Genomic DNA, 24,896 nt, shown 5'->3' with positions numbered 1-24,896 from the left:
TATTGTTGTGAACCGACTTTATTGCAGAGGTCCTGGACATCTTGATCAGATACATGGCATCATGTTTTATATCAAATACCAACAAATAAGATTTGCTCTTATAGAAATAGTATAAAGGGTCGTGGTTACATCTTCCACCAGCACATTGTTTCAAAATAAACATCAAAATCAACTAAAAATGTGTCACTGAACACAAAGTCAAGATCTTGCAACAGTCATCCCCGTTCCCTGATCTGAACGCTCTAGAACATGAGCGGGATGAACTGAAGAAGAGGAAGCACCAACAGTGTATTCTCAAACCTCATCAGACTGACAGGAAAACTCTCAACGAGATATTTTTCTTATAAATTGAGGTTGCGGAGTGTATTGTTATTGTGGCCAACATGTATGGAAGAAAATATAATTTCTAACAATGTGATATCCCCCCCCTTCAAATTGTTGTCTTCAATGATATGTTGGAATTTCAAAGATTGAATTAATAGAAGATCAAAAGGAGAAACAAATTAGATTTATTTTTAGAGCCTTCTTAGCTCTTATTTACCAAGGGTGCCAATAATAGTGGATGGCACTGTCCATTCTAAATCCTAAACATCTTACAGACATCTTCTACATGATGTCTATATGACGTCTGACAGCAGAGACGTCTAGCAGATGAGCAAACTATGTCTGCAGATGTTAATGCAGACATCAAATACATGAATGTGCTGCAGATGTGCTGTCAGGGAAGTGATGTAGCTGTATTTGTTAATATGATCTTTATTCTTTACATATCCATATCTTATAAATGGTATTACAGGGCAGTGTGGTATTTGCATGTGCTGCCTGAAGGGCACATTTTCTTCAGCAACTAATCAATAAACACATTCAGAAAAAAACACATTCTGTTCTGGTTACTTGTACATGCCAAAACTGTACCCAACAAATGATCATTCATATGCAGTAAAATGTCCTTTTCATGTAGAACCTGAAAAGGAATTGATCAAACACTCAAGTGTATGAACAGGCTTGCTTCTGTACACTTCCAATGCATTTAGAGTGTTTAAGGGCTGTTATTAACCTCCACTCTGCGGAAAACAGCTAAATAGTTCTTGCCTCCATTCCTCTGAACCTTCCTTCCTTCTTCTGTGCACGTTCCTAGGTGACTTATAATGATATCATCAGCCTGAAATGAGAGAAAAGTTAACCAGGTCCATGTGCAACATGCTCTTCAATGTACAACTTCCAGCAGACATGATGCGTTCTCATAGTACAGTGGCTGGCTGTTTTAAAGTACTGTAGGTCGAGATTGTGTCACCTGTCAATGTTAAACCCATAGATCACCCAAGAATGAAAATTCTCTTATGAATCACTTAATGTCTTTAAAAGCTTTCTGCTACAGAGGTTAAGACAATAGTCCCTGTGACCCCAATGAGGACGGCGTGCATGCCAAATCTCACGCTCCCTCAAAACTTGTGACATCTGTGGCATTGTGCTGTGTGATAAAACTGCCTTTAATTGTGGCCAGCTTTAGGCACACCTGTGCAATAATCATGCTGTCTGATCAGCTTCCTGAAATTCGTGAAAATGTGAACGATTTGTCACGTTTATAGAATATCACGTTCATTTATCACATCTAATACAATTATTCAATATTTAAAACCGTCAATACCATTGACAGGCAGGACTTTTCCGGATGTGATTGGACAAGAACTTTATCACGATACACTTCAGCCTCTCGTCGAAGGAATTTTAATTTTGTCATCGCTTATATGCTAACATCATTTTTAATAAAAGAATCCAGCTGATTCTAAGCAGGCGGTTGATTCACAATGTATCATGGGAAATAGTGAGTGAGCTGTACACTCAAAATCAGAGTGCAATGTAGGTAAAAAGTGTGAAGGAATGTTGGGAATGAAGATGTTCAGGCAGGTTTCGGACACCTATATAAATTGGCGGACACCTGATATTCTCGGATGCACTCAGGGCTCCTGCGCTGTAACCGTTGTACGACGGTAAACTGCTGCTGGCTGGATGACGCAAATGAACCACGGTTCAAACCCAAATAAACTGATATGAAGGCAGTCGAGCGGGGGCAGGGGGAGCAATGGAACTCGGGTTCAGACCATGATATCGAACAAAGGTGTGAAATCCCCCTATGGCTTTGTCCAATTACCCACACGTGCAGTCTTTGCACTTGACTACTCACATGATGTATTTTCTGTTTTTGGCCTAGTGAGCATTTAGTATTTTTAACCCAATAGGACACACAAGTGCAAACACGTAATTCAGTTGGGTCAGTTGTGGTCTGGTGGTTAGAGAGTTGGGCTTGTGATCAGAAGGTTCAAATCTCAGTGCCAGAAGGTCATGACTGAAGGGCCCTTGAGCAAGACACCTTACCCCTGATTGCTCTGCAGTAATGTGACACTGTAAAAAACTACTTGTAAGTCGCTTTGGATAAAAGCATCTGCCAAATGCATAAATGTAAATTAATGTGGTGTTTCTAATTATCTTATAAAAAGCAGATTCACAAAATACATAAACTATCTCTGGAGATTAAATAAAATGTGCTACACTTTACATTTGACTACAAAATGATATGGTATATAGCACCGTCAAGTCTGATACATTTTTATAGCACTTTATTGGTATTGTATCAAAGCAGCTGTACCAAAAAACCCAAAAGAAAAACACATGTAGGCCAAAAATAGAATAAAGAAATATATAACTTACACTGGATAGGCCTGGGCAAAAACTCTGATGATTCATATCCAGAACGTGATGCATAATGGGAGACTCCGATGCGGTATTCAACATAGTGTGGGTTTAGTGTGTTAAGGGCACTGCACTTTGGAGTGTTTAAGACATGAGATCGGACAGACTAGTGCTCTTACTTCCTGTCACGTGCACGCACTCTGAAGTGGCCAAGACCACAAGTGGGGGTATTTGGATAAAGTATATATATATATATATATATAAAATATAAGTACTCCAGTGTGGAAACAACGGTGGACGGCTCAAGGAGGGCGGAGACTATGCTAATCATGGGCAGGGCTTAATCAAGGTGACGTCAGTTTACCGAGAGAAAGCAACAGTTGTTCAAGAGGACTGTTGAGGCTAATTGGGTATTTTAACAAATGAATGATCATTCTAGGGTGGTTCTGTACAAAGTTAAGGCAAACAACATTTAAAAGTCCATTTTTCAAAATATCAGCTCTTTAAGTCATTTGGATGATTTTGAATGAATCGCAGCATTTACAGCCCTAATTATAATTCATTTACAAGTATTACTATCTATATCTAGATTTGATTATCTACCCTAAACTAACTCCGAGACACAAGGCAAACAGCTGGACATGATGAAACATACCAGCTCATCTTCAGACACTCTGCTGAAGAGAGGATGATCATTGAAGTGTTTCACAATCCATTCATGTACCTCCTCAACATCAGTGTTGGTGTACACCAAACCCTGCAAAAGAACAAACACAACAACCACTCAAATTCACTTCATGAATATAAATGATAAATGTATTTTTGAAAAGAATGCCCACTTTACAGGATTTTTATCCAAGTGCCTAAAACTTTCATAGTACTGGAGCTTTGCAGGTCAGTTTCTTCAACCTGTTGCAACTCATTGCACATGAAGTCATATGTGTTTGACACCGGTGAGTAAATAATGACAGAATTGTAATAAATCAGTATTTTATCACGACTGAAGCCCTTTAACTATTGATCCAGCACAATTGAAACAGAGACATTTGACATGAAAATCAATGTGCTGATATTGCTTTGAATACTTTGAACTGCAGTGGAGGGAGCTGAAATAGTTGGACAGCAAACATTCAGTCTTATCACCAGTGTCATTGGCTTTACTCTTTAGACAGTTCAGATAGGCTCAGTGGAAGAAATAATTCTTGGAAGTAACGGAGGGCTCCAACCGCCTGCAGTAGAGGACCTGAATGTGATATGCAACATATCTTAATCTTTCCATTCTCATATCGTTTGATCAAAGAAATGTGTGCTAAAGGAGCCGCTTTAATGTTTTTCATTGCCATTGTCGTGGAATATCCAAGTTGATCCAGTCTAATTCCTCATTTAACTATATCTTTAATGTGCTCAGTATCTTCTCCTCAGCGGTTAAACTGCTGAATGTGCCGTCTTAATAAGACAAATATTCACACAGCTGACATGATTCTGTTTTACTCGACCTCTCTCAGTGCAGCACAAACACCTTCTCACACACAAATCGGACCAAGATCTGAGACGGACGACTACACTGGCCATGACAGACAGATCAGACAGAGGCAGCGCTGTGCACAGACATTTAGACAGCGGAAGCTCGAATAGGGCACTCCTCCGTTACATACAGTAGCAAATCGTTTAAAATCTCATTTTTTGATAACATTCAAAAAATATTCGTAACTTTCCAAATCACGACGTTTATTAAGAATAATAACACAGACTGCTTAATGCAGCTCACAAAGCCATGAATCCATTTACACACAAAGATGCAAAATATGATAAAATTGTTGTTTTAAATTAAACTGACAAGGTCTTAGCACAGATCTCTGTGGATTTTGTTCTTTCCCTGCCAAATTAATACATAATCAAACAAACTTGCAAAATGTAGAGATTGTTGCAAATGTTTCCTCACATTGCGCATTCCGTCAAAACCTTGTTTAACTTTTTATATTTTTCAGCAGAATGTTTTTATTTTGTATTTTTACATGAATGGATGGATTTACCAGTGTTTATATATTGCAGTTATTATTTACAAGAACCACTTACGGTCACAGTACGGGAAATATTAGAAATAAGCTCTATATTACACCTGGTTTTTTTAAGAGTTGTCTGCAGAACATAACACTATATAACATGTTTTTTATGAGGGCATAGAAAGTGTAACACCAGCGGCTAATGAGGTGGTATGTAATCAGGCAGACTTCCAAAAAACTTGTTTCAGTAGACCAAGATCAAAAACAGACAGAGATACTTCAAAAACTACAAAAAGATGACTTCTGCAGATCAAGCTAGTACATTACTAGTAAAGTCAAGTCAGCTTTATTTATATAGTGCTTTTTACAATTTTCATTGTTACAAAGTAGCTGTACAAGAAAACATTGACTATAAGTAAAACATAAAAGGTTATGGAAGTCAAAACACAGGTCAAATATCAGACACACTATAAATTCCTATATGCAGTGTTAATTAAATAAGACTATCAAATTCTAGCAGCCTCCCCCCGGCCAGGCAAACAGTGCAAAACAGTATGCAAATGGTGGCGAGGAACCCAAAACTCCATTGGAGGAGAAAAAAAACCTCAGAGGGAGACCAGGCCTAACCAGGGGATTCCAGTTCCCCTCTGGCAAAAACTGCTGCCTCTGCACAAGCTCAACAGTGCGCGCACAACAAGGCAAAATAAGATTATCATTAATAATCTAATAGCGACTGAAGTTTTGTAGAGTCGCCACGTCCTTCGTCCAGCATTTGTCAGGTTGCATTACTAGCTGTAGTGTAGACTACTGCATAGTGATCTACCTGTCGATGGAACGATCTGTTGTCTTCCGTGAGCGGACACATGCTGTGAGGAGCGAGCGTTAAATGGAAAATACAGATGTTTAGCGGTGTAATAACCCTGATAGCACACATACATCTTGCTAACGTCTATTTGATGTCTCTTGAAGATGTCTATAAGATGTTTATGATTTAGAATGGATGTAAATCAGCTCTTTCTAAGATGTTTAGCAGACTTATTTAGGTGTTTTAGGCAGCAGATGTTTCCAGATCTCCAGCAGACATATAACCGACATTCAGACATCTAATGGTAATATTCTGCCACTATATCCGTTTTTTACAAGATTTAACTCCACTTCGGCTAATTTTCAATTTTGACTCCCAAATGGGCAGTGGCTCGAGCAACGGAGACACCGCCTGTGAAGGCATTAAAAACAGTTGATTCTGGCCCCTGCTCAGTTTTTTGACCCATTGCCGACATTTCCTGCCAGTGTTTTCTGGTTTGTTAAATGCATAACTGATTATTGTTGTCTTTTATCGCGTTGTGCCGCTCATGTCCGGAATGACTACAGATAGCTGTACAGACGGAGGCAGGAAAAGGTTCATTTAGAGGTCAGAGCTCAAGCTTCATTAAGGATTTAAACTACTGGTATGTACCAGACTTGAAGCGTAAGTGTTCTTACCCCAACTCTCAGTGTGTAGGCATACTCAGCCAGTAATGTATGGCTTATGATCCGCCACTTGTGTTTGGTTTTCTTAAAGTGTGGATCCGGAAAGAGAAAGAACATCTTGCTGAGCTGCAAAAAAACAACAACACAAACACACTTGTCATCTGTTTAACTGTACGATAGTTGTATGGCATGCAACTTGTAGTCTGTAGTTTTCAGTCCCTATATGCTGGAAAACAAAGCAAACGTCATTGAATGAAGCAAGAGAAAGGAGAACATATTTAGTAATAAAACCATCAGACTGTCAATTATCCCACTTGTATTGCTTTTGTATCTTTGGTAAGTGTAATAAAAGGACATTACAAAGTGATTTTGCCATCTAACGTGAATTATAGAGTTAAGCTTTCATCATTACAGTCAAATATTATCAGATGATTCTGAAAGCCACAGTATGTTCTCACACTAGGGCTGTCAAACAATTCATCGCATCCGGAATAAACGTTTACATAATATATGTCATAATCATTTTGCAATTATAAAAACATGCACATACATGGACTGTATATATATTTAAGAAAAATATAAAAATGAATAAACGTTTATATACAATTTTAATTATTGGTAAATATATTCATTTGACAGCTCTAGTTCACACAACTCTTAAATGATCAAGGAACGTTTGATTAATGCTGACCAACAATAAAAGTATTTTATCAGATATTCCATATATGTGAGAACACAAACTTTCATTCCTTTAGTGTGTGGAGTGCCACCGTGGGACCAACACAACACAACACAGATTCCATTCACAAACAAGCCGAGTCCCGACCGAGAAATCCACTCTTTTAGGGTGGTTTTACACTTGCTCCGAAACCTAGTTCCATTGCCCCCCGCTGGACTTTGTTAGATGACCGTTCGTTTGCATCACCAAGCCAGCGGCTGTTTACCCCGTCACTTAGTAACGATGAGGCAGGGGAAGCCGTCAAAACGGACAACACTCTTCACCAGGAGCTGTCATGAATAACTATGAGAAATGTCTTCTTCCTTGGAAAAGAAAACACAGTCTTATTTATAATTATGAGACACCGACATGTCCTCAATGAACTGTCGTACATCGCCGCGTCACATCCTTTGACGTTGGCCAGATGAGGATTTTAAAACCAGAAGGCAAAAAAGCACATATAGATATGACATGCTTGTTAGGAATCTGTTCGCTTATAGACATACCTGTCAACACTCCTGTTAGAATCAACTGTTTTTCAAACCCATCTCCCGCATCCCTCCCATTGTGTTATTTTACCCGTGAAACCCCGGGATGCGATCGCAAATATTCGGAAAACATATTCAAAGACAAGACAAAGTGTTTCTCATTCGCTTTGTATGACCCTCCCTTCTTGAGTTCTTTCACTTATGGAAGGACCAGTTGGTCATGTGTACGGTGATGGTCATATAATTAGAATATCATCAAAAAGTTGATTTATTTCACTAAATAAAGTGACCTGTACCAGGCATTACATTTTAAATGAGCTAATTTAGTGGATAAAAGTTTAACATTTCTCAGTTTAAACATTTGCTATGTTATGTATGTTCTATTGTGAATAAAATATTGGCTCATGTGATTTGAAATTCCATCCCAACTTTTCCAGAATTCGGGTTGTATAATAAAAGTAGGATTTTGTAGTCTGAATGGTGAATTAACTTTTTGGGGACTTGTAGGACGATTACAATGCTATACTGAAGATAAATCATGTGTATTTAAGGCAGACAAATGTACAATGAATAAACATGTAAAAAATCTGATCACAAGAGATCCCTTTTGCATATAAACGTTTTTTTTTCGTGACCGGTCGTATTCAGATTTCTGTAGCTCTCTCGCTCTCTCAAGTATTAGATTGAATTGAAAGAGCTGCTGTCGTACAAAGTCAAAGGTCATTTCTATTGTACGTGAGGAGAGCGACAAAACTTCTGCACTTTTTTTAAGTGGCATTTACACATGGAATTAGCGCTTTACAGCTTTAACATCTTTATGAGCTTTAACCAGCCATCCAAGCTGAGACTAGGGATGTGTTGATATTTATTACAGTAGACGGTATCACTTTATAAAGATTCAGTGCTATAGTCTCAGTAATGCCTACTGATCATTTGTCAAGTGTTTTTGCTTGTTTGTTTCATTAAGTATGATACATAAATGCTTAAATAAATACATCTGTTTTAGAACAGCTATGATATCTCAATAGACATTTAAAAACAGCACTGTGTGGCAAGAGACGATTGTCAATTTAAAACAATTGTTCAGCCACACTGCCTTCATTAATCCCATAATTACACACTATAAGTAGATTCTTTTAGTTGTTAAATTACGAGATACAAACTTTAGCGTAGCTAGTGGACTTCTCCATAACTCTTCAGCTGCAAAGAATACAAATGGAAATAACCTATGCTATGTTTGGCATGTTAGTTCAATCACTTTTTTCTATGTGTTATTCAGAAACACGTAAATATGAGACGGATTTTCACTCCAATCAAAAATGATTTAATAGACCAGATTAATGTTACAGTTTAAAAGAAAGAAGATGCCGCCTTATAGGTCTTGCAGTGACGTCACTGGGTCGGTTGCATTTACATTTATTCATTTGGCAGACGCTTTTATCCAAAGCAATTTAAAAGTAGTTTTATACAGTGGCACATTACTGCAGAGCAATCAGGGGTAAGGTGTCTTGCTCAAGGGCACTTCAGTCATGACCTGCTGGCACTGAGATTCAAACCTTCTGATCACAAGCCCAACTCTCTAACCACCAGGCCACATCTGACCCACACAGCTGAGCTGTGTTGGCTTCCCTGAGCTCAACAGGACAATGAGAGAGAGTCCTGTTCAATAGAGGACAGTGGAGGACAAATATGATAAAAGGCTGACACCATAAAACAAGGAAACTGTTAAGCCACGGGGCATCAAGAGAACAAAAGGAGAGCATTATTACATTGCTACTGTAAAAATGAGTTTTAACATTTTAATGCAAAGGACAGCGGCACTGAAAGAGCCTCCATTGTGAACACAGACGCACATGGACCAGGTGAACACTCGGCTCATTGCTCCGCTCAGATTACATTCACACTCATTAGTAAAAGCAAGATCCCAACATCATCATATGCCACCATGTCACCGATCACGTAACTTCAGAGAAAGTGGAGCAGGTGCGCTGTGCAGAGTCAGTGAAGTGAACTTATATCTCTGGAAAATCAAGTTCATATTACGCAATACAATGACCGATATCATGTGCGTGCATGTAACGGAAGTGTTGCTGCATTTTTATGTAAATCTGCCAACTGTTGCGTGCCGTATTTAGGATACATTTGCGCCATACGAGTGCACATGTTCATCATTCTATTCCACGTGTTTAGCAGATAATAATCAATTCCTGTTCCCTTAATGTTTCCCATCATGTCATGCGTGTAACTGAAGTGGAATATGTACGTAATGAAGCCTTTTATTTCGTTACTTTATTGATTGGATGTTATGTTCGTTCGGTTGGCAAAGATGTGGTGATGGCGCCATCTTTTGGACATACATAGAAGACTCATTTGTTTACTTATAGTTTCATTAGGGTTTCGAGCCCGAAGGGCTGAAAACCTATTGTTTTTGTAAGGATTTTTATTATTATTAGGGTTTCGAGCCCGAAGGGCTGAAAACCTATTGTATTTGTAAGGATTTTTATTCTTCTTCTTATTATTATTTTTCCGCGCTAAAACGCATCGCCCAGCCCAAACCGTAAGTCGTAAAAACTCGAGACTTTGTCAATTGGTTGTATATGTGCAGGTTACTCAGATACAGTGACCCAGCCAAATCGGCCCATAGGGGGCGCTATAGCGATGGCCAATGCGTTTGGGCTCATTGCTCGTAAACCGGATGTCGCACAACAAAGTTTTTGGTGTCATTGGAATCCTTGGCTCCAAACTTAAAAAATGGCTATCTCCGATTTCATTTCCGGTATGCAAATTTTTTCGCTAATTTGCATTTTATGAAAAAAAAAAAAAATGAACTAGTCCCTGGATTTTTGCCCGATCGGAAGCAAACCAAGACTGATGAATTCTGTGGAGTGTGAATATGAATAATCATAAAAAGAAGTTGAAATTTCGATTCAGGGTCGCTAGGGGGCATCAAAACGTCCGAACCGGAAGTAGCCAGTTTCACTCAAATGGCCATAACTCGTGAACCGTTTGAGATATCTTCACGGGCCTTGGACCCTATGTGTAGACTCTCAGTCCAGGGTCACAGTAAAAAGGAGTTGGCGTTTGGCCACTAGGTGGCGCTATAATAGCAAAGAACTCGAAAAGGGCTATAACTACGCAACCGTTTGCCCGATCGACTTATTATTTGGTATGGTGTGTCTTTGTGTCATGCACCGTGACTGTATAAAAGGACTTTGACGTTTCTCAAAAAAACATGGCCGCCATCGCCCAATGAATTTTGAGCCCTCATTAGACAGGGTTAACAGAGGCCGATCGAAACGACACTCGCTGGGCTTGTTCGACTCATGGTCCTGAAGGTCTGTAAGAAATATGAACTCATTCGGCCACCGGGGGGCGAAGTAACGGTTTTAGAGTGCATAAACAATTGTGTATCACGTGACATTTGACACATACTCAAACTATTTACATCATATGATATCTCTTCTCATTCTGAACAACTTTGCCTCTGGACGCGCCTCTGTCGATCAAACGGTTCGTGAGTTATCGCTGACGATGTCAAAAATCTACTTTCGCGAACTAGTCCTTGGTTTTTCAACCGATCGGAACCAAACCAATGCAGATGACTTCTGTGGAGTGTGAATGTAAATAATCATTGAAAAAAATGTTGAAATTTATATTCATACACGGTAGTGGGGGGCAAAAACTGAACTGGGCGGAGCCTATCACATTAAAATGGCCATAAATCCAGAACGGATTAACACATCATCATGGGGCTTGGAACATATGTGTAGACCATCACTCCGAGGTCACCTACAAAAGAAGGTGCCGTTTTGACACTAGGTGGCGCTAAAACAGTAAAAATGGCAAAATTGACGCGTATTTCATTACTTAAACTATTGTGTATCACGTGACATTTGACATACAAACAAACTATTGATATCATATGATAGTCCTCTACATTCTGAACAACTTTGCATCTTGATCCATTGATGTCAATCAAACGGTTCACGAGTTATCGGTGACGATGTTAAAAACTTACTTTTGCTAACTAGTTCTTAGATTTTCAAGCAATTTCAAAATGTCCACCACAGTACAATTCTCTGGACTCTCTGGGTCAATAATGACCAAAAACATGTTGAGTTTTTTTTATTGTGTGACCATTACAGGGTCCTTTATGATATTAACGTGAAGAATGTACGGTTAAGGTCGCTACTACTTAATAAATAATCCAACTGACTTGCAATTAAGTAGTATAATACATATGAAGAACCCTGAAGGAATGTTTGAGACCGCACACTTATGAGCTTCGCGTGATTCCCGTCTCATCTACCCGAGGATTGCTGCTTAATCCTGTAGTTTTCTGTGTGTCTAGGACTTTGATCTGTTTTGGGTGTGTTGGGGCATGCCCCCTGAGCCTGTTCAATGATGTCACAGTGGCTTGGATGGCTCAGATGACGAGAAACCCGTTATTACTGCTTGCAGTTATATTTAGGGTTTCGAGCACGAAGTGCTGAAAACCTATTGTTTTTGTAAGGATTTTTATTATTCTTCTTCTTATTATTATTATTTTTCCGCCATAAAACACATCGCCCAGCCCAAACCGTAAGTCGTAGAAACTCGAGACTTTGTCAATTGGTTGTATCTGTGCAGGTTACTCAGATACAGTGACCCAGCCAAATCGACCCATAGGGGGCGCTATAGCGATGGCCAATGCGTTTGGGCTCAATGCTCGTAAACCGGATGTCGCACAACAAAGTTTATGGTGTCATTGGAATCCTTGGCTCCAAACTTAAAAAATGGCTATCTCCGATTTCATTTCCGGTATGCAAATTTTTCCGCTAATTTGCATTTTATGAAAAAAAAAAAAAAAGAACTAGTCCCTGGATTTTTGCCCGATCGGAACCAAACCAACGCTGATGAATTCCGTGGAGTGTGAATATGAAAAATCATAAAAAGAAGTTGAAATTTCGATTCAGGGTCGCTAGGGGGCATCAAAACGTCCGAACCGGAAGTAGCCTGTTTCACTAAAATGACCATAACTCGTGAACCGTTTGAGCTATCTTCACGGGGCTTAGACCGTATATATAGACCCTCAGTCCGGGGTAACAATAAAAAAGACTCGGTGTTTGGCCACTAGGTGGCGCTATAATAGCAAAGAACTCGAAAAGAACTATAACTACGCAACCGTTTGCCCGATCGACTTATTATTTGGTATGGTGTGTCTTTGTGTCATGCACCGTGACTGTATAAAAGGACTTTGGCGTTTCTAAAAAAACATGGCCGACATCGGCCAATGAATTTTGAGCACTCATTAGACAGGGTTAACGGGGGCCTATCGAAACGACACTCGCTGGGCTTATTCGACTCGTGGTCCAGAAGGTCTGTAAGAAATATGAACTCATTCGGCCACCGGGGGGCGAAGTAACGTTTTTAGAGTGCATAAACAATTGTGTATCACGTGAAATTTGACATACACACAAACTATTGATATCATATGATAGCTCTTCTCATTCTGAACAAATTTGCCTCTTGATCCATTGATGTCAATCAAACGGTTCAGGAGTTATTGCTGATGATGTTAAAAACTTACTTTTGCAAACTAGTTCAGTCAGGACCACTTACGTTTGAAAACATATTTTATTGAATAGTAAAGCATCTATTTGATGTTGGGGTTATGGTTCTGTTCTGGGCAGACTCCGCGCGCTCGTCCGGCACGAATTCCTGGACGGGGCGGGGAGATCCGAGAGTCGAAACCCCCCTGAGTATCGAACAGAACCATGAAGTATATACATGTGTTATACGGACGCGTAATCACTGAAGCACAGATTGATTGTAAATGAGGTGAAGTTGGGGATGGAGGGTGGGAGAAACTGCAGTTACTGCCAGGCTGTAATGCGGAATGAATGGGGATTTAAATGCTGCGCTGTGAAGTGTGTCGGGTTAGGATTGGTGCATGTCGGAACAGCTGACTGTCAGCTGGATCGATCTAAACTGACGTGACCTGCCTGAACTAACGCGATGCTTGATTTGTTTGATTTTCAAGCAATTTAAACATTTCCACCATAGTACAATTCTCTGGACTCTTTAGGTCAATAATTATCAAAAACATGTTGAGTTTTTTTGTTGTGTGACCATTACAGGGTCCTTTATTATATTAACCTGAAAATGTACGTTAAAGGTCGCTACTCCTTAATAAATAATCCAACTGACTTGCAATTAAGTAGTATTATACATATTATGACTCAAAACAAGCATGCAACATCTGATGCTCATCGGAAGAGGCATGCCTTCATAAAAGTCCAAAACGTGAAATATTCATTCTAATGGGCTTTTCATACATGTCTTTGTAAGCATGAGTAGTCTGCTTAGACCGTTACTGATCACCTAAGTCAACATTCTGGGTCTAAAGGCCTATCATTCATTGAGGATGTGTGTTAGGGCCATTTCTGAAATGGATTTGACTAATTTATCCTGATAACGTGAGTCTCGCTACTGAATTATCTGAATCACTTGATATAAGAAAATGTAATGTATGTCCTATATGTGCATGTGTGTGTGCTCATGCCTCGGTCTGTATGAGCCAATGCTGACCATCTGACTCATTTTTCTGGGTGTGGGGTTGTATTGTCGATTGTGGACATGTTAGTTTGCCATCCCTGAAGCCCGTCGACATTTACTAACCTAAACCTCTCGAAACCCGATAATTGCTGCTTGCAGCTATATTTAGGGTTCGAGCCCGTAGGGCTAGAAACCTATTGTATTTGTGGGTTTTATTATTCTTCTTCGTTATTATTAGGGTTTCGAGCCCGAAGGGCTGAAAACCTATTGTTTTTGTAAGGATTTTTATTAGGGTTTCGAGCACGAAGTGCTGAAAACCTATTGTTTTTGTAAGGATTTTTATTCTTCTTATTATTATTCTTCCGCCATAAAACGTGTTGCCCAGCCCAAACCGTAAATTGTAGAAACTCGAGACTTTGTCGGATGGTAGTAGTCTTGCTCGCTACTCAGATACTCGGAGCCAGCCATGTCGGTCCATAGGTGGCGCTATAGCGATGGCCAATGCGTTTGGGCTCAATGCTCGTAAATCAAATGTCGCACATTCAAGTGTTTGGTGTCATTGGAATCCTTGGCTCCAAACTTAAAAAATGGCTATCTCCGATTTCATTTCCGGTATGCAAATTTTTCCGCTAATTTGCATTTTATAAAAAATAAAAAAAATGAACTAGTCCCTGGATTTTTGTCCGATCGGAACCAAACCAACGCTGATGAATTCTGTGGAGTGTGAATATGAATAATCATAAAAGGAAGTTGAAATTTCGATTTAGGGTCGCTAGGGGGCATCAAAACGTCCGAACCGGAAGTAGCCTGTTTCACTAAAATGACCATAACTCGTGAACCGTTTGAGCTATCTTCACGGGGCTTAGACCATATGTGAGGACCCTCATTCCGGGGTCATAATAAAAAAGACTCGGTGTTTGGCCACTAGGTGGCGCTATAATAGCAAATATCTCGAAAACGGCAATAACTGCCCAACCGTTTGCCTGATCGACTTATTATTTGGTATGGTGTGTCTTTGTGTCATGCACCGTGACTGTATAAAAGGACTTTGGGGTTTCTCAAAAAACATGGCCGCCATCGGCCAATGAAATTTGAGCACTCATTACACAGGGTTAACGGGGGCCGATCAAAATCACACTCGCTGGGCTTGTTCGACTCGTGGCCCTGAAGGTCTGTAAGAAATATGAACTCATTCGGCCACCGGGGGGCGAAAAAACGTTTTTGCAGTGCATAAACAATTGGGTATCACATGACATTTGACATATACTCAAACTATTTACATCATATGATAGCTCTTCTCATTCTGAACAACTTTGCCTCTTGAAATGCTTCTGTCGATCAAACGGTTCGTGAGTTATCGCTGATGATGTCAAAAACCTACTTTCGCGAACTAGTCCCTGGTTTTTCAACCGATCGGAACCAAACCAATGCAGACGACTTCTGTGGAGTGTGAATGTCAATAATCATTGAAAAAAAGTTGAAATTTGTATTCATACACGGTAGGGGGGGCCAAAAACTGAACTGGGCGGAGCCTATCGCATTAAAATGGCCATAAATCCAGAACGGATTAACACGTCATCATGGGGCTTGGAACAAATGTGTAGACCTTCACTCCGAGGTCACATACAAAAGAAAGTGGCGTTTGGACACTAGGTGGCGCTAAAACAGTAAAAATGGCAAAATTGCCGCGTATTTCATTACTTAAACAATTGTGTATCACGTGACATTTGACAAACACACAAACTATTGATATCATATGATAGCTCTTCTCATTCTGAACAAATTTGCCTCCTGATCTATTGATGTCAATCAAACGGTTCAGGAGTTATTGCTGATGATGTTAAAATCGTACTTTTTGCAAACTAGTTCTTTGATTTTCAAGCAATTTCAAAATTTCCGCCATAGTACAATTCTCTGGACTCTCTAGGTCAACAATGATTAAAAACATGTTGAGTTTTTTTTGTTGTGTGACAATTACAGGGTCCTTTTTTATATTAACGTGAATAATGTACGTTAAAGGTTGCTACTCCTTAATAAATAATCCAACTGACTTGCAATTAAGTAGTATTATACATATTATGACTCAAAACAAGCATGCTCATCAGAAGAGGCATGCCTTCATAAAAGTCAAAAAGGTGAAATATTCATTCAAATGGGCTTTTCATACATGTCTTTGTAAGCATGTGTAGTCTGCATAGACCGTTACTGATCACCTAAGTCAAAATTCTGGGTCTAAAGGCCTATCATTCATTGAGGATGTGTGTTAGGGCGATTTCTGAAATGGATTTGACTAATTTATCCTGATAACGTGAGTCTTGCTACTGAATTGTCCGAATGACTTGATATGAGAAAATGTAATCTATGTCCTATATGTGCATGTGTGTGTGAGCATGCCTGGGTCTGTATGAGCCAATGCTGACCCTTTGACTCATTTTTCTGGGTGTGGGGTTGTATTGTCGATTGTGGACATGTTAGTTTGCCATCCCTGAGACTGGTCGACGTTTACTTACCTAAACTTCTCGTTATTATTATTCTTCCGCCATAAAACGCATCGCCCAGCCCAAACCGTAAGTCGTAGAAACTTGAGACTTTGTCGGATGGTAGTAGTCTTGCACGCTACTCAGATACTCGGAGCCAGCCAAATCGGCCCATAGGTGGCGCTATAGCGATAGCCAATGCGTTTGAGCTCAATGCTCGTAAACCCGATGTCGCACAACAAAATGTTTGGTGTCAATGGAATCCTTGGCTCCAAACTTAAAAAATGGCTATCTCCGATTTCATTTCCGGTATGCAAATTTTCCCGCTAATTTGCATTTTATGAAAAAAAAAAAAAATGAACTAGTCCCTGGATTTTTGCCCGATCGGAACCAAACCAACGCTGTTGAATTCTGTGGAGTGTAAATGTAAATATTCATTGAAAAAAAGTAGAAATTTCGATTCAGCGTCGCTAGGGGGCATCAAAACATCAAAACCGGAAGTAACCAGTTTGACTAAAATGACCATAACTCGTGAACCGTTTGAGCTATCTTCACGGGGCTTAGACCGTATGTGTAGACCCTCAGTCCGGGCTCACAGTAAAAATAACTCGGTGTTTGGCCACTAGGTGGCGCTATAATAGCAAAGAACTCGAAAAGGGCTATAACTACGCAACCGTTTGCCCGATCGACTTATTATTTGGTATGGTGTGTCTTTGTGTCATGCACCATGACTGTATAAAAGGACTTTGGCGTTTCTCAAAAAACATGGCCGCCATCGGCCAATGAATTTTGAGCACTCAATAGACAGGGTTAACGGGGGCCGATCGAATCGACACTCGCAGGGCTTGTTCGACTCGTGGTCCTGAAGGTCTGTAAGAAATATGAACTTATTCGGCCACCGGGGGGCGAAAAAACGTTTTTGCAGTACTTAAACAATTGTGTATCACGTGACATTTGACATGTACTCAAACTATTTACATCATATGATAGCTCTTCTCATTCTGAACAACTTTGCCTCCGGACACGCTTCTGTCGATGAAACGGTTCGTGAGTTATCGCTGATGATGTTAAAAACCTACTTTCGCGAACTAGTCCCTGGTTTTTCAACCGATTGGAACCAAACCAATGCAGATGACTTCTATGGAGTGTGAATGTAAATAATCATTGAAAAAAAGTTGAAATTTGTATTCATACACGGTAGGGGGGGGCAAAAACTGAACTGGGCGGAGCCTATCACATAAAAATGGCCATAAATCCAGAACGGATTAACACATCATCATGGGGCTTGGAACAAATGTGTAGACCATCACTCCGAGGTCACATACAAAAGAAAGTGGCGTTTGGACACTAGGTGGCGCTAAACCAGTAAAAATGGCAAAATTGACACGCATTTCAATTCTAAAAACAATTGTGTATCACGTGACATTTGACATATACCCAAACTATTTACATCATATGATATCTCTTCTCATTCTGAACAACTTTGCCTCTAGAACCATTTCTGTCGATCAAACGGTTCGTGAGTTATCGCTGATAATGTAAAAAACCTACTTTTGCAAACTAGTCCTAGGTTTTTCGACCGATCGGATCCAAACCAATGCAGATGACTTCTGTGGAGTGTGAATGTAAATAATCATTGAAAAAAAGTGGAAATTTGTATTCATACACGGTAGGGGGGGGCCAAAAACTGAACTGGGCGGAGCCTATCAGATAAAAATGGCCATAAATCCAGAACGGATTAACACATCATCATGGGGCTTGGAACATATTTGTAGACCATCACTCCGAAGACACCTACAAAAGAAGGTGGGGTTTGGACACTAGGTGGCGCTAGACGAGTAGAAATGGCAAAATTGACGCGTATTTCAATACTTAAACAATTGTGTGTCACGTGACATTTGACAAACACACAAACTATTGATATCATATGATAGCTCTTCTCATTTTAAACAACTTTGCCTCATGAACCATTTATGTCGATTGAACGGTTCGTGAGTTATCGGTGATAATTTCAAAAACCTACTTTAGCGAACTAGTCCTTGCTTTTTCAACCGATCAGAACCAAACCAATGCAGATGACTTCTGTGGAGTTTGAATGTAAATAATCATTGAAAAAAAATAGAAATTTCTATTCATACACGGTAAGGGGGGCCAAAACTGAACTGGGCGGAGCCTAAGACACTTAAACGGACGTTGTTAGAGAAGGATTTGAGATAGCTTCACGGGGCTTTACACATATGTGTAGACCATCGCTCTGAGCTCACTGTAGAAATAACACGGTGATTGGACACTAGGTGGCGCTATAACATGAACAATGGCACTAAATACTGTAAATATTCAACGGTTATACATCTACAGGCTCTGATACGCTTTGAAAATAAACGTCTCGGCCCAGGAACTTCAGACTTCTTGAGTTTGAAAGCACCTTCGCTTTAATTTAAAAGCCAACAACAATGAAAATCGGATACTCATTAACGAATTGTCCAAATGATTTGACAGTCAGGAAAATAACATTATTGTAGTATATGTGCATGTTTCTGTAAGAATGCATAGTTTCTATGAGTTGATACCTGTCATTTTTCTGTGCCTGTGTGTGTTGGACTTTAAACCTTCATGCGTTTGTTGTGGTGTGACCCCCTAAACTGTTCATGAATGCACGACTGCTTTTGACTGCCTTAAAACTCGAAACCCGGTAAATGCTGCTTGCAGCTTTAATTATTATTATTATTATTATTATTCCGCCATAAAACGCGTCGCCCAGCCCAAACCGTAAATCGTAGAAACTTGAGACTTTGTCAGTTGGTTGTATCTGTGCAGGTTACTCAGATACAGTGACCCAGCCAAATCGGCCCATAGGTGGCGCTATAGCGATGCTCAACGCGTTTGCATCCGTAACTCCTAAACCGTTTGTCGCACACCCAAGTGTTTTATATCATTGTAATCATTGGCTCAAAACTTAAAAAATGGCTATCTCCGATTTCATTTCCGGTATGCAAATTTTCCCGCTAATTTGCATTTTATAAAAAAAACCAAAAATGAACTACTCCCTGGATTTTTGCCCGATCGGAACCAAACCAACGCTGATGAATTCTGTGGAGTGTGAAGGTAAATATTCGTTGAAAAAAAGTTGAAATTTCGATTCAGAGTCGCTAGGGGGCTCTAAAACGTGTGAACCGATAGTTGCCTATTTCACTAAAATGGCTATATCTAGAGAACGGTTTGAGCTATCTTCACGGGGCTTAGACCGTATATGTAGACCCTCATTCCGGGGTCATGATAAAAATAACTCGGTGTTTGGCCACTAGGTGGCGCTATAATAGCAAAGAACTCGAAAAGTGCTAGAACTACGCAACCGTTTGCCTGATCGACTTATTATTTGGTATGGTGTGTCTTTGTGTCATGCACCCTGACTGTATAAAAGGACTTTGGCGTTTCTCAAAAAACATGGCCGCCATCGGCCAGTGAAATTTTTGCACTCAATTGACAGGGTTAATGGAGGCCGATTAAAATGACACTCGCAGGGCTTGTTCGTGTCCTGGTCCCGAAGGTCTGTAAGAAATATGAACTCATTTGGCCACTGGGGGCGAAACAATTGTGTATAACGTGACATACATCTACAGGTTCTGATACGCTTTGAAAACAAACGTCTCGGCCCAGGAACTTCAGACTTCTTGACTTTGAAAGCACCTTCGCTTCAATTTAAAAGGCAACAACAATGAAAATCGGATACTCATTAACAAATTGTCCAAATGATTTGACAGTCAGAAAAATAACATTCTTGTAGTATATGTGCATGTTTCTGTAAGAATGCATAGTTTCTATGAGTTCATACCTGTCATTTTTCTGTGCGTGTGTGTGTTGGACTTTGATCCTTCATGCGTTTGTTGTGGTGTGACCCCCTAAAATGTTCATGAATGCATGACTGCTTTTGACTGCCTTAAAACTCGAAACCCGATAAATGCTGCTTGCAGCTTTAATTTATTCTTATATTTGTTGTTAATATTATGTCAGTGCCTGTAAAACGTTCATGTTTCTGATTATTGATTTTAGTTTATTCTGAATTTTCTTTCAGTACCACAACTAATGTACAAATGCAACGTGTGCATGCGTGTGTATATACATACATAAATATACATATTAGGGGTTGAGCGACCTCAGATTTGAAGTCGACTATTATGTGATATAAATTGCGTCCATGTCGACTAGTCCATGATGTCATTAATACATAAAATAAGAGCTAGGGACATTTTTTGCAACAAGACTTGATAGGTGTGGGCAGTAAGACACTTGTGCGTGTGGGCCGCGGGAGAATGGTGGGACTCCCTATCTAAATAAACTGTTGTTCATCTATTGCACAAGAGCAACAACAACAAGAATTAAAGCTGCAAGCAGCATTTAGAGGGTTTCGAGGTTAAAGGCAGTCAAAAGCAGTCGTGCATTTCATGAACAGGTTAGGGGGTCACACCTCAACACACGCATGAAGGATCAAAGTCCAACACACACACGCACAGAAAAATGACAGGTATGAACTCATAGAAACTATGCATTCTTACAGAAACATGCACGTATACTACAAGAATGTTATTTTTCTGACTGTCAAATCATTTGGACAATTCGTTAATGAGTATCCGATTTTCATTGTTGTTGGCTTTTAAATTGAAGAGAATGTGCTTTCAAACTCAAGAAGTCTGAAGTTCCTGGGCCGAGACGTTTGTTTTCAAAGCATATCAGAGCCTGTAGATGTATAACCGTTGCATAATTACAGTATTTAGTGCCATTGTTCATGTTATAGCGCCACCTAGTGACCAATCACTGTGTTATTTTTTCCGTGAGCTCAAAGCGATGGTCTACACATATGTGTAAAGCCCCGTGAAGCTATCTCAAATCCTTCTCTAACAACGTCTGTTTAAGTGTCATAGGCTCCGCCCAGTTCCGTTTTTGCCCCCCCCCCCTACCGTGTATGAATATAAATTTAAACTTTTTTTCAATGATTATTTACATTCACACTCCACAGAAGTCATCTGCATTGGTTTGGTTCCATCGGTTGAAAAACCAAGGACTAGTTTGTGAAAGTAGGTTTTTGACATCATCTGCGATAACTCATGAACCGTACAATCGACAGAAGCGTGTCAAGAGGCAAAGTTGTTCAGAATGAGAAGAGCTATCATATGATGTAAATAGTTTGAGTATATGTCAAATGTCACGTGATACACAATTGTTTAAGCACTGTAAAAACGTTTTTTCGCCCCCGGTGGCCGAATAAGTTCATATTTCTTACAGACCTTCAGGACCACAAGTCGAACAAGCCCAGCGAGTGTCGTTTCGATCGGCCCCCGTTAACCCTGTCTATTGAGTGCTCAAAATTCATTGGCCGAGGGCGGCCATGTTTTTTAAGAAAGGCCAAAGTCCTTTTATACAGTCATGGTGCATGACACAAAGACACATCATACCAAATAATAAGTCGATCGGGCAAACGGTTGCGTAGTTAAAGCCCTTTTCGAGTTCTTTGCTATTATAGCGCCACCTAGTGGCCAAACACCGAGTCTTTTTTATTGTGACCCCGGACTGAGGGTCTACATATACGGTCTAAGCCCCGTGAAGATAGCTCAAATGGTTCACGAGTTATGGTCATTTTAGTGAAACTGGCTACTTCCGGTTTTGATGTTTTGATGCCCCCTAGTGACCCTGAATCGAAATTTCAACTTTTTTTCAATGAATATTTACATTCACACTCCACAGAATTCAACAGTGTTGGTTTGGTTCCTATCGGGCAAAAATCCAGGGACTTGTTCATTTTTTTTTTTTTCATAAAATGTAAATTAGCGGAAAAATTTGCATACTGGAAATGAAATCGGAGATAGCCATTTTTTAAGTTTGGAGCCAAGGATTCCAATGACACCAAAAACTTTGTTGTGCGACATACGGTTTACGAGCATTGAGCCCAAACGCATTGGCCATCGCTATAGCGCCCCCTATGGGCCGATTTGGCGGTTCACTGTATCTAAGTAACCTGCACAGATACAACCAACTGACAAAGTCTCGAGTTTCTACGACTTACGGTTTGGGCTGGGCGACGCGTTTTAAGGCGGAAAAATAATAATAAGAAGAATAAAAATCCTTACAAAATCAAAAGGTTTTCAGCACTTCATGCTCCAAACCCTAATAAAAATGAACTATTTTAAAGCCCGAGGTCGGTGGTAGCGGGGCTGTGCAGTTAAAGGGCAGCAGGTGGATCTCGACAGCAGCCAAACGTTACTTTAGATCTGAAGCGAGTATACAGACCAAACCTCCCTGACATTTACAACAATTCAACTGAAAGTGGCGTGTGCAGTAATAGACAAAACAACAGAAAAATGTGTTGAGTTTGTTTGTGACGGACTATATGACAAACGTCAATATATTTATTAGCTTAATGCAGAGGCTTTATCGTAGCAGACTTTGTGACACAGCAGCCAATATGAGAAACATTTGTATTTATTCGGTTTCTTTCATGTTTTATTAAATGGGGAGCAAAAAAATGGAAAAAAGAAATCCAGACATAAAAACGGAATTTACTGTATAACACGGATTGTCACTGAATCATTTTCAAAACCCATTATAACCCCTTTACAAATACCTGTTCTTTGCCATGGTTTCATTAACTGACAAATAAAATGAATATTCCCTGTTTGTATGAGGCGCCGTATGTGTGATGACGTTACGTTAGTAAGGCGCGGAATTACACCATATTAATAAACATTTATTCAAAGTTGAGACGATCATGTCAAAGAGAAAATCTGAGACTGTGAAGTCTTCCAAAAAACTGAACAAAGTTTTCTCATAAAGTACTGCAAGCAAGGAGGATCATTGCCTCAAAATGAAAGCATCCTTTGTCAAACCCACTTACCTCACGTCTTTGAGCAACACACGCGGAAGCCGTACTGAACAAGATCAGTGGGAAGAAAATGTGTTGTGGACATTCGAGATCGCAGCGTTTTAAACATTGTTATAGGCAATTCAGTAATAATTGGGGATTGTAAACAGAATAAGAACAAAAGTTATCATCTAAAACTATATACAATTCATTTTTTGTACTGATTTCACTTCTGGTATTTTAAATTCAATACATAGAGGCAGATTGTTGCTGCTGCAAGAAATAAATAGAAAATGTAATACTATTATATAATACTACTATATAACCAATAGATGTAGTATAGACCCATATAAACAGCAACCTGTGAATATACAGTCCTGCGTATGAGAAATGAAAACAGAAAAAACGGAATTTGGGAATTTTTTTTACAGATTTCATAGGGCCCTAAATACTACTGTTTAGGCACTCAAGATTAATATGAGATTGACAGAAACTGCTTGTGATACGCCAATCTTTAAAGATTAGGGTTTTAACCTGGGACTGCTTTACAAGTGGTCTTCGTGGGAGAAAATCATGCCATGTTAAAATGCACAAACTTCACAGGACTGAATGAACACCAATGAATAGAAAACACTCACCTGTCCCCTGGTAAAGAAATTGGGAAGGTACTTCATGGCATTACTCCTGAGGCAGGCGATGTTCTGATAACTGCCCGGCTCAGCAGCACGAAGTGAGCAAATACGATCCTGAACATAATCGGACACTTTCACTCGAATCTCCAAACCCAAAATCAGTTGCTCGGGAAAGAGCCGCGATAACTCAACTATGGGAGAAAACACATGGACATCAAATCTTTCAACAACCCAGGCCCTGTGTCTTTGATCTGGAAGCAAGTCTTTAAGAAGTTCTCGCACCATCATTATACTAAAAAGTGTACTTGTGTGCGCAAACTCAATATTTGGGAGATACAAAGCGCTCTTACACAATACAGATCATTTCCCAGCAGCTTCAGGACAGCAGTGTGCAGCTACTCAATGTCATACGAACGACCAGTGAGACTCCTGAAATGTAATCTCACTGAGATCTGTGTTCCTCACACATACTACTCTTGACAACTATACAGCCGACCGCTGCTGTGCTGAGAAAAGTGCTTCTTCTACGGTTTCTATTCTTGGACCTGAAGCATTGATGCATTCGTGCAGGTTTTATTATCGTTTAATGCATGCATGTGCACGTGTAATAATCGTCGTCATTCATACCCAGCAGTCCGCCGTATCCGCAGCCGATGTCCGCGAACTCCACCTGCGCTTGAACTTCAGGCTGACTGAAGTGTGCTGGATAAACCTGAGACCAGTCCATCTCCTCCGGACAAACCGGACTGAAACATTCCACAACGGCCATCACACAAACGACACCAATACTTCAACAACATCAGTCAATATGTCATGAGTCTTACTACTGGAAGGTGTGATCGGCCATCGGGTTTGAATGAGCTCGCTGTCTGTAATGGCGCTTCTGGGGCATAAACACGCTCATCGTGCTCATCTTCTGCTGAACTTCTCCTCAGTAATCGCGATGTTCTCCTCGTGTCAATGTAAACTACACGCGTCTTCTTCTGCACTCGTGTTTCACACAGAACTGCTGCGCGACTGCCACCTG

At 40.0% G+C, this 24,896-nt stretch overlaps 1 protein-coding gene across 1 annotated transcript; it reads right to left on the bottom strand.

The window, feature by feature from the left end:
* mettl1 (methyltransferase 1, tRNA methylguanosine) lies at window positions 1-24,896 on the bottom strand. The gene is made up of 6 exons (XM_079482613.1): window positions 24,694-24,896; window positions 24,497-24,615; window positions 23,876-24,060; window positions 6,177-6,290; window positions 3,347-3,448; window positions 1-1,162 (listed from the first exon to the last, which is right to left on the bottom strand). Exons 1-6 carry the CDS (start codon window positions 24,780-24,782, stop codon window positions 1,040-1,042), a joined length of 732 nt encoding a protein of 243 aa, XP_079338739.1. The 5' UTR covers window positions 24,783-24,896; the 3' UTR covers window positions 1-1,039.

Source organism: Barbatula barbatula (assembly GCF_947034865.1).
Source record: "Barbatula barbatula genome assembly, chromosome: 20".
Classification (NCBI taxonomy): Eukaryota; Metazoa; Chordata; class Actinopteri; order Cypriniformes; family Nemacheilidae; genus Barbatula; species Barbatula barbatula.
The sequence above is the reverse complement of the archived record's forward strand: the minus strand, read 5'-3'. Positions and strand labels throughout refer to the sequence as shown.